A 19809-nucleotide genomic window follows, 5' to 3' on the forward strand; every position below is an offset into this window, starting at 1 on the left:
TCTTCTCTGTAGCATATCAAACACAGTGTCTGCTCAGCCTTTGCGAAGTCCTGCTGAAGACACTACCTATTTGCCTTCAGCCAGTTAAGGCAATTGTGAGATTTTTGCAGATCTTGATTAAAGAATAAAGTGACCATCCTTGCCTCCAATTTCTCCAATTCATTCCAGTATCTTAGCTCTACACTCAACCTGCCATTCCTCACAAAAAACAAAGTCTGATTTCACAAAACCTCTTTTGCCAGGATAGTTTTTTTCTCAGCCGATCTGGTGGTTTGTACAGTGCACTGCAGCATGGACTTCTCCCTTCCTGAGGCTTCTAGCACACTACAGAGACCATTAGGGTAGGCGAAAACCCACCCCTCTCCTGCAGTGGAAACCAATTTACTGTGGCCTCATCTAGCTGCTGTGTGTGGCCAGAATACAGATTTTCCCCTACTTAGAGGCTCTTTGTGTGGGGAGGGAAATAAAAAATGTCTGAGGTGTAGTTATCAGTAGAGCATTTTATTGTGGATTTGGACACTAATTGGTAAATTGCTGCTTCAGTGGTCATCTCCACTTTAATGATAGAGTTTGTTAATATAATTCTAGCCTGTCATGGTTTTCTGGTGAGACCTGCCTGAACTACAGTTCTGCAAAGGTCATTTGTGATGCTGGACATTTCATGACTCATTTTTCTTCCTGTCCTCTCTTACAAAAAAAACCCCAGCAAAAATACCACACGGATGGAAGAGATTTTTCCTGGTTTAGTGAGTTGGTTCGTAGTACATATAAACCATTTAAACTGACTGGGCCAGTTAGAAACCACAATGTGACAGACCACCTAACTTATCAAAGTGGCAATAATCTGAACTGGTCTTTTATGTGGAGAATACAGATGGCCATTCAGATACCAACATTTGGAAGGCAGAAGTAAAAAGGAATGAGAGGGACGATAGGGGATTTGGAAATGTGCTAAGTGCTCAGCATTTCCCTTATGTACTGCCAGTGGCGACCTTCATCACGCTATTTATACTACACTCATCACTATCTGAGCGTCTATGATTATGATGATTTGGAGTTTTCAACATTGCCATCTGGAAGCTTCAAAGGGGAGTGTCTGAATGTGACTAAAAACCCACAGAAACTATGAGGATGTGTTTAAGGGTGGTGGTAAGGTGGCTTCAGTGACACTGATGAGGGTCTGCAAGCCAAAAAATGTGGTGAAGAGATTATAAATTGTGAACTTGCACAGGACATTGCCCAGTTTTCAACTACTATTCCCACTTGCGATCAACAAAAAGAATAAGAGAATTTTTTGGGAAGTGAATTAAACATACAAGCTTAATATATGCATAAAAAAAACCCTTCACTCCAATATTGTTACAGGAAGGGCTATAGCAATGATGAGGTTATATTTCATGGGAGTGCACCCCTTACATAAAAATTCCTGACCTACCTGGAAGCAAGTTGGCCCAGGTTTTCCAGCTGGTATATCAGATTGGTAATAAACTTTCAGCTCTGGAGTCAGTGCAATAACAGTCTTAATCACCAATGAAATTATATCTGACCACAGTTTCTTGATGTCAACCCCTTTGGAAGACAGTCTGTAAAGAACGCTTGAAAAAGTCCTTTTGCTGCCAGTGTTCACATTGTCAGAATGGATGAAGTTCCCGCTATGAATATTCAGTGAATAGTTGGTTAAGTGCATAAATACCTGGTGCAAGTTTTTCAGGGTGGGTTCTTGATACGGCTCTGTACAAAATCTAGAGAGTCCATCTTTGGCTATATAAATCTCTAATGGTTCTAAGGATTTCAGTAAGACATATAGACGAATATCAAATTTCAGTTTGTCAATCAGCAGCGGTTTGCTGATATACTCCTGGACTACAGCTGGCCGGCTCTGTAGATTTCCTGCCATTCTAATGTCGCTGGGGTCTTTAATGAGGTAGATTCCATCCCCTTGACACCCGCCATCAGGTTTCACAATGAAAGTGGGCTTCCAGGGTGGATCGCTCTCTTTCATCATGCGAACCTAGAAGAAAAGAAGGATTATTAGATCAAAGAAGGACATGAATACAGGGAAAATACCTTGCTTATTTCTGAAGAAAAAGCTTTAATGCTACGACAACATGTGAAAAAAGTTCCATGTACAAGTAAAAGACACAGCATTGCAGAAGTAAACACCATGCAAGTAAGAGTGGAAAATACATAGTGGTGCTTGCATCTTCCCAGTAAGGCTCTGTCTACACTTATGGAGATGTGTAAAGCACAACCACTACACATGTAGATACAAGCACAGTGACCGGCTCCAGCTGCTGGAGCCTTTCATTATGGTGAAGAGAAGCTCCAGCAGGGAGAAGGCAGTGGGGAAAAGACCATCATCAAGGAACTCCTGGAGCTTTCCCCCACTTCCAGAGCCTTTCAGCCATATCCCCCCTTCCTCCCCAGTCCAGCAGGACTAAATCTTGTCTGTTGTATGACAAATCCATGGGATTACTGCACACAAACTCTTGAGCCTTGAAATCAGCACCCCTCCAGACATACACACCCCATTAGATGTGTGGAAAGCGCAACTTTGTTGGAACCAGATCTGTCAAGAAATGAGAAAATGTTCATTTTCCATCAATGAGTGGTTTTCACCAAAGAGAGAGGCTGTGTTCGAGAAGCTAGGGCACACTAACAATACAATGTACCACAACAAAAATATTTCCTCCCGTTGAATAGCATACTCTATACATGCCTCTAGTGGCCACTGCTATTCAGTTTGTAACTGAATATTTCCTGTAAATCACACCATTGGTATATTCAGGCCTTGAGCTCAAGTACTAATTTTCTGATCAAAAGGAGCAAAAAAATTCTTTCCACCATGATCACAGCAACTTCTAGAACTGGTTTTACATCACATTAGGGAAATCTGTTCCTAGTGGATTACAATCTGTCTAGACACACAGTATGAAATAAGAAAGTGAGGAAAGTTAGCCCACAGAGTTTGATTATATTTAATATTGTAGCTAAACCTTTGGTTGAATTTGAAATGCATGACATGCCTAGCTTGGTATCCTTTCCAACTTAGCACACTTCTGAGATTTTCAATTTGCCTGTGTTAGCTCGCCTCTATTAAATTAGTTTTGCATGAAGTGTATTGCCCCCTAGTGGACAACAATTAGTTATTTGAAACAAAAACATTAAAGATTTAAATGTGAAAAGTCTGTTTAGGGAAACCACCACACTAAATAAGTGTCAGTTGTTTTACAGATAACTATGTGCCTAGATAAATCCTTTTAATCTGTATTTTCATACTACGGATTTCTCAAGAATCGAGTGAAGTGTTTTTTATTGTTATTGGGTGATAATGTATATTCCAGCACATTTTGTTTGCAGAAATGCATATTGGCCATTGACTTGATAATCAGTGTGGGTTGGACTGGGGTAGGTGAAGTGAGATGCCCTTACTAGAAGAGAAATTACTGGGTAAGAAATACTCCATTCTACCCTATCACACCCCCTAATGTGCATACAAATGGAAAGCAGCTAGTCTCAGAAGTAGAGAGGGAAGGCTAGGAAAATAGGACCTTATAAAGCACACACATTTAATTCATTTCGGTACCACGGCTCACAGCACCTTCCTACAAAAGATGTCTCTGTTGATAAAAGAAAATTGACTTTGTAGTGCTTACTAAGGCCATGTCAACACGAGGACACTCAGGAAAATTAAACTGAATCAAAGTGTAACATGAGAATGCACATAAAGTGCATTAACTGCCCTGCCACGCCCACTCCCCATGTGGATGCTCTCATCCAAGGAGGATTAAAAATTACAGCAAATGAAGGCCACTTTGCTCCTGAATGAGACCATCCACATGGGGTTAACATGCTTTAATTTATGCACATTGACTTCCAGAGGAATCCTATGTAGACATGGCATAAGAGCACTGCTGGTAGACTGGAGGCCACTTTGCAAATTCCTCCCAGTGTAGCAATGTCCTTTCTACTTACAGTACAGAGTAGGCATGTAACATGAGTCTTGATTACTTCTGACACTTGTCTGACTGATACCTAGGCCTCCATGATGCATAATGCAAGCCATCATGCCAGGGAAATTTTTAACTCTGTAATACAGTCTGTATCCTAGATCCTTGGGGGTGAATATAGGGCATGATTAACACCAAATCCCTATGTAACATGGTCAGCCATCTCCCAGAAGCCCTCCCATGGCTGCCGTGGTGCTACAGCACTCTGCCTCGGTTTCCCTCTCTCATGAGACTTCTCAATAACTCACCCAGTCCGCAGCATTCTAAAACATTCCCCTCCTGGAGAGGGATCAGTGTAATTACCTGAGACACACATTACTACTTCATGTCAGCTTCATCCAGCTGGCCACTTGTTCCACAGGTCCCATAGTTCTCTCTCCTCGATGCAGGAGCCCCCCAGTCCTGCTTCTCTGCACTGGATTCAGTTCAAACTGTCCCTTTATTCCTTGCAGCACTCACCTACAGCTACTCTTCTTCAGTTAGCTGCAGAGTTCCCCAGGCTTCTGGCACACTGCCACTCCCAGCCCTCCTACCTGGAATATTAGTGCCTCAAGTGGGAGCCTTTCGCCAGGGACCGCTCCAGGAAGTCTGTCTATTCCTCCCTTATATTCTCAGCCCTGGCCTCTTCATTTATTATTAGCTACCCAAGGAGCTGAGCTGATCTTGTCACAAGTGGGCTAAGGCCCCATTCCCTTTAAAAAGTCCAGTCACACCGTGATACCCCCTCTCTGCTACCATTAGCTGTGCAGTATTGGTGGTCTTGTCAGAGCCCCAAACTCCTACCAAACTCCAGAGGTGACCTATAAAGCTCAAAAGCATGAATGAAGCTGGTAGAAAGAGAAGGTCAGTTATGCAGCAGAAAGCTTCCATTTACAAACAAGTGTAGAACAGCAGTAATGACAGCTAATGGGAGTTAGAAAGTTCAGCTCTGGACTCAAATGCCCCCAAAGTTTGAAGTCATATAGATTTGGAGTTTTTGCCTGGTCCTCTGTAATTTCCACACATCAATATCAGCAGGCTTTTAACTTTGGTTGCGCTAACAATGCTGCTGGTAATAACAGAAGATGGTAAACACAGACTGCTATGGTAACTAATAACTTCCTGGACCAGCATCAATAAATGTCTTTTTACATGTCAGCATGAGGTCCAGCCAGAAGCAAAAAAAACATCCTGGCCAGTTTTTCTTTCCTAAAGAACCAGTGATCATCTGTAAGAAAATCAGATGATCCCTCTTAGAAGAGATTGTGGTATGCTGGCAGGACCAAATAGAGAGTTATTTTTAATAGGGTTAGTTGGCCTTTGAACACCACGTTAGTTGATACATTCATTTAGTAAGTAGTGTTTGGAGGCTAACAATATTCCCAGTTGGATGCAACAGATCAGAATTTAACAGAATACTTATAACTAACTGCTGAGCTTGAGATCTGCTCCTACCTAAACTGTACCTCTTCTGTCAGTTCTTTCAAAAATAATGTAATTAAGTTATTTTTCCCATAGAATAATCATGACATCACAAATTGCCTACATTATTACATTCCGAAGAAAAAATAAAACCTCAAACTTCAACTTTTTATTTAAGAGGGCAAAACCAGAAAAGTTGTAACTAGGTCACTGGAAGGATCTGACAATATCAGCTGGATATATAGATCCCTCATGGTGCATCAATAATTCCTACTACCCAAGTTTTATTTTCGCCATACAGAGCAATAAAATCAAACGACAGAGACTGCCAGGTCTCAAGAAAGACAATAAAAATTGTGATAGAGGGGCAGGCAAGCTTCAGAGCAATCTAAAAGAAGAAGCGTTCAAAAATATAGCATGTTTTACAACATGTCATAAGGAAAGGAAAGAGCAGAGACATATTTTTAAGTTAGCGAAGTTGACATGCTTCAGAATTCATGAGCAGGCCGAGGATAAATCAAACTCTTTCGCATGTACGTAAACAGTTCAAATCCCTTCAATGTCAATGATGCCCAATGGCTGGTCCTATCACGATTGTTTGGGATTGTAAATGCATTTAATGGTTGGTTCCTTACTGTACATCTCAAGAATGGTATAAAACTACTAGAAGCTGGCTTTAACTGGCAACCTTGTTGACAGTCTCCACAGAAACGCCAAGGATTGAGTGAGACTGAACTACTCTCTCACCCTTTAAAAGGTGGTTCCTGCAGTTTAGGGTTGAGGTTCAGTGGCAGGGCCAATGTGAGAAAGCTTGCCCTGCTTCTGTCAGTGCCACATATGATTTGCTGATAGTGCTATAGTCCACAGGGCTGGACTTCCAGCCACTCTCATGAGCCTTACATTCATAAATATTTTAAATTTTAAAAGTGTTAAAGCACATTCTGTGTTTTCCAGTTAAAAAACAACCACCACCACCACCCCCTACAAAATCCATGTCCCCATGGAAAGAGAATGATAGGTAGGAGACCATGAAATTCAGAACAATGCAGGCAAAGGAGCCCCAAACAACCAGGGGTAGCCAAGGTAAATGCAGGATGTATTGCAGCAGGCCACATTGTCTACGACACAGGAGATCCAGTGGTTCATGTCTTCAAGAGACTTTTTAAAAACCATCTTCTCTCTTCAAAGCAGGTGGAAGCTAGGCTAGTTTCTTGAATATCAGGAACAGTCTTAGTACACTCTGTTCTTTTCTTGAATTCATACATCACCAAATAAAAACAAAAAACAAAAAAAAAAGAAAATGAAAGAGGCAGAATTAAATTGCCATACTAAACTAATCTAGCACTACGCAGGAAGTGGCTGGTGCTGTTTTACATGTGTTCACAGCAGTAGCCTGCCTTCTCTCTGGCACTGCTCTGAGATTAATTTTTCTTTGTTAGTTGGTATCCCGAGGCACCAGCAAAGTCGATCGATTTCCACAACCCATCCTGATAGTGCAGGAGGAAGGAAAAGCTGTGACACAGCAGAAGGCTGGCTACCATTAGGAAAGTCATGGAATTTCAGGAGTGACTGTCCATTTCTAGTGGCATCATTAGCTAATCCATCCACACTACTTAGTTCTCTTATACCAACCCTCAGATTTTCAGGGGATAGTGCAGAAGTTTTTTCATAAGACCCATTTACTTTATTGGGAACCACACCACTCTTCCTTCTCACTATTGTGTGAATTCAATTCTAATTATTTAAACTAGGGATTTTCTCAGGGTCAATTAATCTGAATGGAATGGAAGGTCCTTTATCAGAATAGGTGGTCATTTCGAGGGATAGGGAGGCAATAAACATCAGATATTTTCCCATGTTTTCTAAATATGGCCAAATCCAATAAGATCAATGGGACTAGCTGGGATGGGAGAATAAGGAAAGCCTCTAATGGTTTTATCCACAAGAGAATAACTGTCTTCTCAATTATGTTTAACTACAGAATAGAGCTTTCCAAAAGAATATTCCAGTTTTGTATTCACTATTAGAAAGTAAATGTCACAAAAGGGGTATTTGGTCAGGCTTATACATTAAACTCCCTGCTATGATTTCTCTCTCTCTCTCTCTCTCTCTCTCTCTCTCACACACACACACACACACACACACACGTTCCATTAGAAGGACAGAGACAGAGACAATCTGTCTGTCTCCATTCCCCATTTCTGCTGCTCCTGCCTCAGGCTTTTTCTGCTCTGCTGCACAGGCTCTCTGTTGAAGAGGAAAGTGCTTTTTGGGAACCACTATTTTGAGGATACAGCGGCAACCTGCTTGTACAATACAGTATTTTAAACTGTTATTTCAACTGCTATTCAAATTCAGAACAAAACACTTGTTTCCTTTAGACAGAGGAAAATGTTTTGTAACAGCACTAATACATCAGGGGCTCCAAACCTGCTATCTTCAAAGGGCTCAAGCAAGGAGCTTCCATTCTGAATGCTCCAACATCAGACATGATAGTTACTCATTTCTCTGACCAAAGAAAAAGTGAGCAAAGTCTGTCTAGACAAAAACATCAGTGAATCACACTTCAATCCATGCTGGCTGAAGAGAGATGCAGCACACTCAGCCTCATTAAAAAAAATGGCAGCGTTGGTTTATTTGTTACATTTAAGACAAAGCTGGTTACAGAAAATATCAGGGAGAGAATGCAAAATGCAAGAATGAGAAAGGAATCCTATATACACAGTCAGGGTAGACCATCAAAGGCAATTCAGAACCCAAGACTAAAATTATTAGTTACAGCAAAGTTGCTAATTCAAAGTCCCTATTTGTGTTATTAATGAAGATCAGCCTCCCTTTACTGAGCTCCTTCCACAATCCATCCATTTCCACCGGAGAAGGCATCATTTTTCAACTTTCGCAGACAGTTATTTCTATTTCAAGACCAGTAATAAAGCAGGAAGGCATTTCCAGTTGAGGCAAAAACCCTGTTCCTATCCTGGAAACTATTCACTGCTTTCCTTAAGCCTTCCAGTCCATCATATCTTAAGTACACCAATCAACAAGGCGTAGAGAGGAGGAGGATCTGGGAATGGATCAATCTACCTTCTAGGAGATTGACTGGCCTCAAGGAAATAGAAGAATTCTTGGTCTTGAAGGCAACTCTTGAAAGTCTTCTTTATAACCAGCAGAAGCCTCCAAATACAAACCATGATTGTTCAAAGAAAGTATAGACTGGAAAAATAAGTCACGCTGGAAAATGAGTTAACTCACAATTTTAAACACAACTTTGCACTTAAGGCATGTTGTATTTTGAAACATGTTAGCTGGTCATGGTCAACACCGGGAAGATGGAAGGGGCCTAAGACTGACCATGACCATATAATACATTTTGTGCAAAGTTGTGTTTTTGACTAACACAATTTTAATATCTTCAGACATGCCTTATCTTCCCCACTTAGACAAACCCAAGGGGAATGGACAGTACAGCAGAGGAGATGATGACATCCAATTTGGACTTCAAGCAAAGTTCATATGTTTTTACAGAAGAGCTGAGGAGATCTAGAACACAAAAGAGGTCTTTTTGGCATGCAATAAGCTACCACAATGATATTTGCCCACTAGCTTCCAATTCTATTTGACACTTAGATTCTCAATAAGGAAACACCAAGATAAGTCTAAGAATTCTTCATTTGATTTAACAGGACAAACTGTTATGACTAAATACCCTAGAGATATTTCCAGATCTGCTAAACAAGCTGGATTTCAAATTTTCTTCCATCTCTTATGTCTGATATGATAAAAAAAATGCACCAAATGGTCAGTATGGCAGTTCTTACCAATTTTTATTTTTTAAATCAGGGAAGATGTTACTGAAGTGGTGGCAGTATTCTCTGACTGGGAGTAGGGTCGGGGGAGGACGGAAATGGGAAAAAAAGGACAGCACTTGAGTGGTCCAGTTATTTATACACATGCACAATATGACCACAGAGTTTTGTCCACAGGAAGAATGTTAAAATATATAACAGACAATTTTAATTTGGCAAGCTGTGGAGGCACAGCAGAAGGAAGCAGGGAGATCTCAGAGCTCAGGGAAATGTTAATGATGCAGCAATTTTAGGTTGCCTGTTCAAATACAGACAAATCTTATAGCTATTTGGTGTCTCTCTCTCACATCACAGGCCACAAACATAGATAACACTGAATATCCTCTCACACTTGGAGGTCATCTTGCCACATCAGTGCTAATGCACAGTGGGAGAACAATGTGGGGAAAGTTGTGCAGACGTTGCCCAGTCTGTATAGTACCTGTCTGGATAAACAGAAGACTTCAATCTCCAAGGGCTGCCAATCCAACAGCTCCTCACCAGCACTAAATTCCCACAATTCAAACAATGGAAAAAGCAAAAATTTGGAGAGTTCTTGCTGGGAACAGCCTCACCAATCTACAAGTGACGTGTTCTCCACGCTCATCCCAATCATTTATGGTTTATGATACAGAGTTTTATTCATTTTTTACATTGCAAACATTTTGTTAAGTAGAACAAAACTCTTACAGCATAAACTATATTGTTTGATAACAAAAATGATATTTTTCTCAAACACAGATGGAAGAACACATGCAAGGGAAACTCCAAGCAATGTTTTATTGGACATCTGCTCTTCTTGGAATGGAAACCAAAAATCATCTTCACATTCATGAGCGCTTACACATGGAGCAATATTTGTTTATCTGCAGTGCCACCTGCTGACAGCTTAAAGGTATAGTCCTTATAAATTGCTCTACAGTATGATGCATCTGCAGCACTGCCCAAATAATCAGTGCATAATAACTAGGAGTCAGCATGACTCTCACAGAAATCAGTTACAACCCAGTGTACTACTTGGAAAGTTTCCTCCCAAATTGTCTTCACTCAAATGCCTGCAATACCTAATCTGATTGCAATTTAGACCTCCTTTTACAAATCTGTTTGATATCGACATCGAGGATACGATAAGATTCTTGCTCATTTTTACTGTCATTAGTCAAGTGTCAGAAAGATGACCCAGCACACTGGAAGAGTACACATTAGAAGATGATCATGAATTTAACTTAACCGCTGATAAAAGTGTCATATTAAAAAGTGACAGAGCGTGTAGAGATCTAATGAAATTTATACCTTTTTCTGCTCACTTTTCCAGCAGAGGATACTACAGAATACAAGAATACACTGGGTGAGTCAGACAGGGTTAAAATTAAAAACATACAATGTTTTTAAATACTAGCAGCAACAGAACAATACATCCTCACACAAAAGCAAAATAATTCTTTCTGGGTTTCATGAAAACTAAACAGTTTCATTACAATTTTGAACATTTAAACAAACCATTCAAACACCAGTTAAACACAGAGGAATATGCGAGTATGTATAAACACTGAACACATCAGGAGACACAGCTTGGAAGAATTCACATAAAACACACAGGATATACTAAAAAGACTTCATTGAAAATGACATCGGTGAGATGTCACATTCCACAGAGTCCAGTCTCAGAACATCCTGCTACTCACTCTTTCTAAGCTCAGTAAAATATGCTGGGGAAAGGAGTTTAAACTTCTGCTGTGTTTAACATTCAAATACCCTTTTTGGTGGTGGTGAGGTGGCACAGTTGTTTTGATATTAATTCCAGAGCATAACAAGTAAGAGTAGCTCAATTAAACGATGTCTGAGGCAAACTGAAAAGAATATATAGATTCCGTGGAATACAAATGTAGTTTTAAATAGTCTAACCAATATGAAAGTAAAGTAAGTGAAGAATGACATGGTCACAAGTATCTTACTGGCAGCATTATTCAGAGAATATGGAGAAAATTGACCTACCTCAGCAACAAAGAGGGGAAACTCTTCTGGCAGAATCCATGAATGGGGATAGAAGTTGTATTCTTCAGGAAATAGATCCTGCATTGTTCGCACTGCCCGACTCAGGGTAATTTTACGCACCATTTCTGTCATGCCTGGAGAAAATAAAAGAAGTGTTTGGAAGTGTTCAAGATTATTCACTTAGGCTTGCTCTGTGCAGCAAAATAAAGTAAGCCTGTGTGTTGTTACTTACCCTATGTGGGAAAGCTTGAAGGTAGTTGCCCAAATATAACTGGGAATCAAGGAAGAAGAATTTTTGTCCAAACATTAACTGACTCTTTGTGCCAGACTGGAATTTTTACCTTATTTTGCCCATGTTGCAGAGAAGAAACAGGAGACATCAATTGCTTCAGACAATTAGAACCTTACCTTCCTAAACTATTTACCCTTATTTAAACAACTACAGTATGTCAAAGAGAAGAGTCTCTCTTTTCATATAAAACAACGGTTAGATCTAGTCTTTCAATGGCCCAATTCTGCCAAGAGCCTTCAAATGTCATGGAAGTAAATGGGAGGTGGAAATGTTGAATACCTCACAGGAGATGCTTAGCAGATCATGGGATCAGGCCCCATTTACATTCCTGGGAGTTAAAAATGCATTGTGAAGGGACTTCAGGATCTCGCTAACCTGTTTTTGTCAGCTCTGCATCCTTCTTGCTCACCACATGGGAGGCAGGGTACAACTCGGGCAAATATCATACACATGGCATGAAATTTAAAACCACCAGAAAATTATAGAGCATTACCAATGTAGGTGCATTGTCCACTTTTGTCTATATTTTTGTCTTGAGCAGACAAAAGTCAGTAAGTGGAGCAAAAAGTTCTATATATGGGGTTTCTTACTCACACAGCATACTAACAGCAGCAATATATCTGAAGTGAAGGGCTTAGATAAGTCAATACCTAAGCTTTTAGTTCTTATTCAGTGCGATCTATACTGGAATTGAATGAGAAATAAGGGATCTTAAAAAAGTAGAATAGTCATAATAAGATGAGAGTTGACATGAACTCTTCAATATTAAAAAATCTATTTAAGGAACTGTGCTTTGAGATTTTCCTAGAAACAAGCCAGAGCTCAATAGATTTTTTTTAGTAGAAACAAATCCTCTAAGGAGGAGCATTTTTACTGATGTTACAAGACACACAAGAATTGTTTTAATTATTTTAATTTAATTACAATCTAAAGATCAGATTTCTCTGAATTAATGTTCTATATATGTATTGCTCCACTCATCAAACATCCTTAGTGTCCTGTTATACTCTCAATCCATAAAGAATTTGAGTTAATCATTCTGGTATTCAGACCATGTCTTAACTAAATCTCTAACTGTTGATTCATAAAACATGCCCAATAACAGGAGTTAGCGGGATCCAATTTGAACATCTTTTTTCACTATAGATAACTACTCACAAATGAGGAATATGGGACACTGTGAATCAAATCATCTACTGATGAACACAACAGGAAATTTGCCATTCATTTCAATGGGACCATGATTTGATCTGACAGATTTTTATCTGGGCATTTGGGGTCCACTCCCAATATAAGCAGCCACAAAGCCTGGTTTCATTTCATATTTATCTTCTGATTAATGAAGGCTTTCAGAAGCATCCAAAAGGTCCTTTCACTTTACTTAACTACTGGTTAATTTTAGCATCCCTTTTACTTTATCAAAACCTCAGGATCCAAATCTTCTGTACTGTGAAAGACTTCTACCAATTATCGTGATCGTGTCTGAGAATTTACATATTTCATAACTGCAGAAAGCTATCAATAGGAGAGTGCAAAAGACTGAATACAATCTAGACGAAAGGTCCAAGGAAGATCCAAGGTAACAAAAAATGGCACCATTTGTTTAAGGCTTTGTTATTGCAACTGTAATCACCACTATGCAAGCAGCAAACAAAAACTCTCCTTGATGGTGAAACAGATAATCGGGCATTTACTTGCATCAGGATGAGAACATCAGACTTTTGATCAAAATAAGATTAAACCTTTCATAGTTTGCAGACTGTTACAAGTGGTAACTGCCCAGCATATTACCAACAAGGTGGGTGAATATTCAGACAGCATGAAGAACAGTGTAAAAGCATTTCTTTAACTTCAAGCACAAGATTAATTACCTGGAAACTTGTTGACTTGACCTGAGAATATGTCATTATCATGAAATGATACCCCATGCCAATAGATATCACAGGGCAAGCGCCGACCAAATGGAAACTGGAAAAAAGATATAATACAGATTTTGAAAGAGATTGGCTATATCTACAAGTTTCTTACCTTTGTAGAAGTTCAAATAAAAATATAAGCCCTTCGGAGAACAGCATTCTGGACATCAGTAAAGTCCACGCTTCATATCTAATGCCCAACTTCAATGGGAAGAGCTTATTGTAAGATATCAAAGTTGGGTCCTTTGCTAGTGTGTGAAGTAAAAACTATTTAAAAAAAATATTCAACTTTCTCTCTCTCAATAAATACAAGAGAAAGATGTGGCTTCTTTGCCACTACTTTTTTGTAAATAATTACTATTCAAATTTAATTTACTAAGTTAACTCTGGACACACACAAATTAATAATAATTTAAATTTGCAGTACTTAATGTATTACTTTTTCCAAATGTTGACTGCAGCTTTTCAACCAAACTGAATCATATGCTTGAGCTCAGGCTCAAACTTAAAACTGAGTGCTCAGAACAGGATATTTAAATTTAAATACAGTAGCTTTACATTGTTTTAAAACTCCTCATTGGAAACAAGGGGGAAAAAATCAAACTATACCAGCATGGTTGGCCTTAGGGGTGGGCCACCAGGGCGACCACACAGGGGAGCCATGGTCAAGGGGGCATGCTGCCAGTATAGAGTCAGACAGAGAGAGAGAGAGAGACAGAGAGAGAGAGAGAGAGTGAGTGAGTGAGTGTGTGTGTGTGTGTGCAGATTTCTCCCTGCTTCCTCCTAGCATTGGAGCATGGGGTTGGGGAACAGTGCCTCCTGCAACATTCCTCCATGCCCCTTAGAAGGCTGTTAAGGGGGAGCAAGGAGTGTCACTTTTACAACCTGGGCTGTGAGGTGAGCATCAGAAACTGCTGCTCTCCTGCCCTGCCCATACGCAGGAAGCCCTGACATCTCTCCGCGCTCCCCGCTCCCCCGCACAGCTCTCTAGAGTGCATGGAGGAGCAATGCTCAAGGAGCAGCAATGTCCGCTGCTCCATGCATCCAGGTCAGTTTCCCCACATGGGTGCAGGAGCGGGGTTCAGGAGCTAGGGGCACAGGAGGGAGGTGCAGGGGTTAGGGGTGAAGGGGGCACAGTGCAGAAATTAGGGGTGTAGGAGGGAGTGCAGGGGTTGGGGCACAGGAAAGGATGCAGGGATTGGGGCAAAGGGAGCACAGTGCAGGGGTTAGGAGCAAAAGGGGGATGGAGAGCCTGGGGATCCCATGGAGGCCAGGAAGAATGGAGGGGCACCATGCCCACAGGGGCCAAGGATGCCAAAATACAAGTTTGCCCAGGGTGCCATTTTCCCTAAGGCCGGCCCTGTTGCCAGATTTTAATAAACAACATATATTTCTAAAATACAAAGTGAAGCAGATGTACTATACTTTTCGGTATCAACCAGCTGCCAACTATAATTTATATTTAGGGCTCTACCAAATTCATAGGTGCGAAAAACGTATCATGGATCGTGAAATACGTCCCCTCCCCCATGAAATCTAGCTATTGGAGGGGAGAAGAAGGGGCAAGGCTGAGGGCACCCCATCTGGGGGCTCTACTGTTCCCTGGGCTCCAGCTGCTAGTCCCCGGGATGGGGAGGGATGGGATTTACTCTTCCCCTGCACAGCTGTTCTCAGTGGGGGAAATCAGACCCACCTCTAGGTACCTCCCCTCGCCGCAGGAAGCTCCGTGGCAGCAGTTGGGCTTTGAAGGCAGCACAGAGTGAGGATGGCAATCCTGCAGACTCCACTCCCCACCCCCCACACACAACAGCTTTGTGACCCCTCCACATGCCTCTTTGGGTTGGAACTCTGGCAGTTACAACACCAGGAAATTTCAAATGTAAACCTCTGAAAATGTGAAATTGACTAATTTTCAAATCCTAGGGCCATGAAATTGACCAAAATGGATCTAAATTTGGTAGGGTCCTATTTATACTATTTTGTTCATTTTATTAGCAGCAAATGAACAGCTTTTTAACTCTGAGATAGGAGGTACAGAAAGAAGGAATGAGAAATCTATATTTGTCATTTTCTTCCAGATATTAGTATTTTTTAAAGAAAAGAAAAATAACTGAAGTTAAACAAGCAAGCAAGCTTGCAAACAGACCAATCATAGGCAAAATGTTTATGTTAATTTATCAGCTGGAGCAGAGAAATTATCCCTACAGCATTAGCCACTCACATATGTGAAAGGGTAATTTTAGCATAATTACATATACCACGCTGTTGCATCCTATTGTCAAAAGCTAGGTCATTCAAAAAATTAAGCAGTGCATTAAAACAGTGTAAAGCCTCTCAACTTCAACCAGTCAACCCAAGCAGGACAGGCTATATTCATGAGGTCAATTTCCCAAACACACAATATGTAACCCATTAATCTAAATATTGTTTGGTCAAAATGTATACACTAATTTTCTCTAAATCACTCCTCTAGGCCTATTCTCTTGAAAAATGGACTACACAGTCATTCCTACCTGTTCAAAATTATCATCTTTTCCTCCTGTGAATCTGTGTAGGTGCCATTAATTAAAAATGTAATATAGAGAATTATTCGCAAGAAGATATTGTACTAGGAGATTAAATAACTTCAAGACAAACGTGTTATACTTCTGCTTCCAATCATAGTACTTTTACAATCCTATCCTGTGAAAAGTTAGCATCAACGCCCACTGACATTAAACAATTGAACTATTAAAAACAAACTAACAGCACATTGAGCCCTTACTAAACTCAATATACACTACAGCAATTTGTCTGGCTATTTATGGTTAAGTTTAACTTCCCTCCATGAAAGAAATCCTTATTAGCACTAATGTATATTAGGCAAAAGAAATTTTTTAAAAAAAAGTTAGATTTTCACTAGAAAAGTTTCTTTTCCTTTATTTGCAACTTCAATTAAAAGTGCAGTTTATTTAGTAAATAACTTTGAAAAAAATAATCAAAACACTAATTTGGCAATGCATTCCTTTCTCCAATTCCTAATTCATAGGAGTAATATGCACAACCTAACAGAGCTAGAAAGCTCTGGTCTCATTTCATTATTATTCAGGCTGCAAAGAGAAAAAAAATGTGTTTTTATATATGTGTGAAAATTAATTCCGTTAGGCTCTGAAAGACAATCAGTGGCCTTAACCCTATTCTCCACAGGTATATTCAGAATAAAAATTCTGTGCTGGTTCTCAGACTGCTCTTCCCACTAAAAACTTGAACAATTTATTTATTTATTAAATGAAATTGAAATGAAGTGACTGAAATTTGCATTTATATAGCACCTTTCATCTACAGAGGATATCAAAGCATTTCACAAACACTGCACAGAAACCATTTCACAATGGATGAAGTATAAGCACCTCAGGGCTGGAACATGGCCGCATTTTGCACCAGAATATTACTCAGAGTGGGACTTCCCCACTCTGAGCAAATCAAGTGAGTATTTACGCAAATCAAATACTGGATTTACCCAAAAATAGGACTAACACCCTGACTCTTCTGAAATGCCACTGGTTCTTCAGTGTCTAAACCATGATTTAAACTTCAGAATATAGTTTATAAACAAACAGCTCAGCATCTTGGGCCCATGGCTGATGCAAGGATATTTTGCACCCTAGGCAAAACTTCCACCTTGCGCCCCCTCCCCTCCCCCTGCAGCATCACTTATTATAAACTTTAAAAAATGAATACTGCATAATATGGCATTGTTCATTAGAATTAATACAAAGGGGTCACAGGAGATGATCACAACATTCCCTTCAGGCCCGGGGGAACCAATGAGCAAGGAGGCCGCTGAGAATACCCCCCGCTCACAGGGTCTCTAAACGTTCCCAGGCTCAGAGTACTTCGTCCTCTGGGGGGGGGACGACCCAGGGGCAAGGAGGGCAGAGCTGGGCTCTCCCAGGGAGTAGATGAGGATCTCCCTGGGGTTCAGGGCTGGCTCCCTGCATTGGCACAGTGCCACGGGGGGGTCGGTGTTTGGAAGCGGCACCTGCGCCAGCCCTTTCCCCTCCGTCACGCTGCAGGATTTAGTTTCTTTCCCTTGCCCCAGGAGGTGGCTGCGCCCAGCCCCAAGCATGGCGCATTGGAGGGCGAAGCTCACCTGAGCTCAGGACTGTGTCCTGCCTCCCCCAACGGCTCCATCCCTTGGCTGCACTGGGTGCCACGCCTGGCTGGCTGTCTCCTCCTTTCTCTGCAGCAGGCTCCCACTGACTATCCTGCGCGGCGCCCCTTGCTGCGGGGGTGGGTTTGTTATGGGAGGTCTCGCTGCCCGCTCTCCCCAACTCAGCTGACTTCCATGACACTGGACACTGCTTTTTGGTGCCCCCAAATCTTGGCGCCCTAGGCGACCACCTAGTTTGCCTAGTGGTTACACCGGCTCCGCTTGGGCCTACTCTGGCAGCTAAACCCATCTTAAATCATTCCCTTGAGGAGTATCTCTATGTTGGGGAATACATACATAGAACAGACCTGTTTTAACGGTTCTTTTTGCATGCCCACCTGATGCAGATGGAAAAGGGGACATTATTAAGGCATCCCTCATACCCTGATAATATCGACACCTATGGTTAGCTGATATAAGCAGCCTCAGGTCTCTAATTTATGCCTGGCACTGGGCAAATCCACAACAGCCACAGGATTTGGGAACCATAAAAGTGGCTAAAGCTACCTTTCTCCCCTTCTTCGCAGTCTTGTGCTGAGATGTCAAGAGAATCTGGTCCCTGGAGCTTTCAGTACAAAACAACTTGGGGCTGTGCCTGTAAACAATTAATCTTAACTCTTCAAGCCATTTATTTAATGCCCTCCAAGTCTGAACAAAAAAGATCTTTGAACAAAACCAGAAGAGAGAGCATAAAAATGAACTGATTTGTTTTCACAACTCTGACCCAATTAATAATCAATCATAGTCAAACTGCTCTGACAAGGCTTTTCCAGCTCTTGATAGGAAGCCAATAATTTAAACTGTGTCCCACAGGTCACATCAGTCTGGTCCATCATGTTATGCACAAGCTAAGTGACTCTTGGCTTCTTGTCAGTTTTTGCTACCATAGAATTTCAAAACTGTTTCTCTGTTGCTGTGCCTCTACTGAATATATAGACAAATGGAACATTTAATGCTAGGACATTTGAGGTCTCAGCCATATGCTTCTTCCATTTTCCTGTTTGTATCTAGCTGAAGGATTAATTTACTGAGGCACAAATAAATTCAAGGCACAAGCTTAATTTATGCCCGTTATTTTATTCGGCATATCATGTCCATTTCAAGAATCTGACACACTCGTGAGATAGTCCGCTCTAGAGGCATTAATAATTGCTTCAGTGGTATGCACATTACAATTCTGCAATGCATGTTGTGAGCTTCACTCCTGTGCATCAGCCAAGACACAGCTCTTGCTGTTGTAATTTTATTCAAAATTCCCACACCTGAAAGTTATATTGTTTTCCTATTTGTTGCTTTTGATAGCAGAATTTGAACCTGTCAATTACCCTCCTCAGAATCTTTCCCATCTTCTTGATATACCAGTGTTAGCATATACAATTCATTCTCCACTCAGCTTTAATGTTATTGTTCTCTATGGTATATTTAAACAATTTGGCTTCATTTATTCAACCAACTTTGACCAAGCTGATTACCATTTTCAGCTGTGATTGATAGACAGGGCCCCTCTGATTACTAGCTAACAAGGCAATCACATTACCTCTCACAGAGTCATATTGGCATGGCCCATCACTGCAAGTTAAAGCAAAGTACTTCACCCTTGGCTTTGAATCATCTTCCTATTTACAGAATTTCAAACAATTCCTCTGCCCTTTTTTATTACTTCATGTACCAGAATATGACATACAATGTCATTTGCAGTGTTGGTCCCAGGATATAAGAGAGGCAAGGTGAGTGAGATAATATATTTTATTGAACCAAATTCTGCTGCTGAAAGAGACAAACTTTCAAGCTTATACAGAGCTTACCTCACCTATCTTGTCTCTATACAATGTAATGATCTTCTGGAAATCACTGAAGAGTAAAAGTTATTCCCAAACAAAATGTTTATGTTAAAAAAACCAAACGTTATATCTTTAAGGTTGATAGTGTTTCAGTGAAGTCCAGCTAACCTTCCTCTGCTATACCCCACTGAAACAAGGTAGCATCCTGAGCACTGAGGTTGCTACAGTACTGGAAGCCTGGAGATTTAATTAAAGTCAATTAACCCATTTCTGTACTGACACTTGCGTAGCAGTTACTGGGCTAATGAGACAATTGGCTCAGTACTGTAATTGGAAGGATATATATTTGGGAGGAAAAGGAAGTAAAAGGGACTTAG

General features: G+C 40.7%; 1 protein-coding gene across 7 annotated transcripts in view; it reads right to left on the minus strand.

Annotated features, from left to right (window-relative positions):
• TTLL11 (tubulin tyrosine ligase like 11) overlaps window positions 1-19809 on the minus strand; it is a 216625-nt gene that overhangs the window by 87590 nt on the left and 109226 nt on the right. For all 7 annotated transcript variants that reach the window (XR_003996740.1, XM_030535334.1, XM_030535335.1 and 4 more), the window contains exons 2-4: window positions 13415-13511; window positions 11252-11385; window positions 1436-2011 (exon numbers count right to left, since the gene is read on the minus strand). Coding sequence is in view for 6 of the 7 variants with exons in the window: in XM_030535332.1 (XP_030391192.1) it covers window positions 1436-2011; window positions 11252-11385; window positions 13415-13511 (807 nt within the window). In the remaining variant the exon portion in view is untranslated. The remainder of the gene's footprint in view (window positions 1-1435; window positions 2012-11251; window positions 11386-13414; window positions 13512-19809) is intronic.

The sequence above is a fragment of the Gopherus evgoodei genome, chromosome 16 (assembly GCF_007399415.2).
Source record: "Gopherus evgoodei ecotype Sinaloan lineage chromosome 16, rGopEvg1_v1.p, whole genome shotgun sequence".
NCBI lineage: Eukaryota > Metazoa > Chordata > Testudines > Testudinidae > Gopherus > Gopherus evgoodei.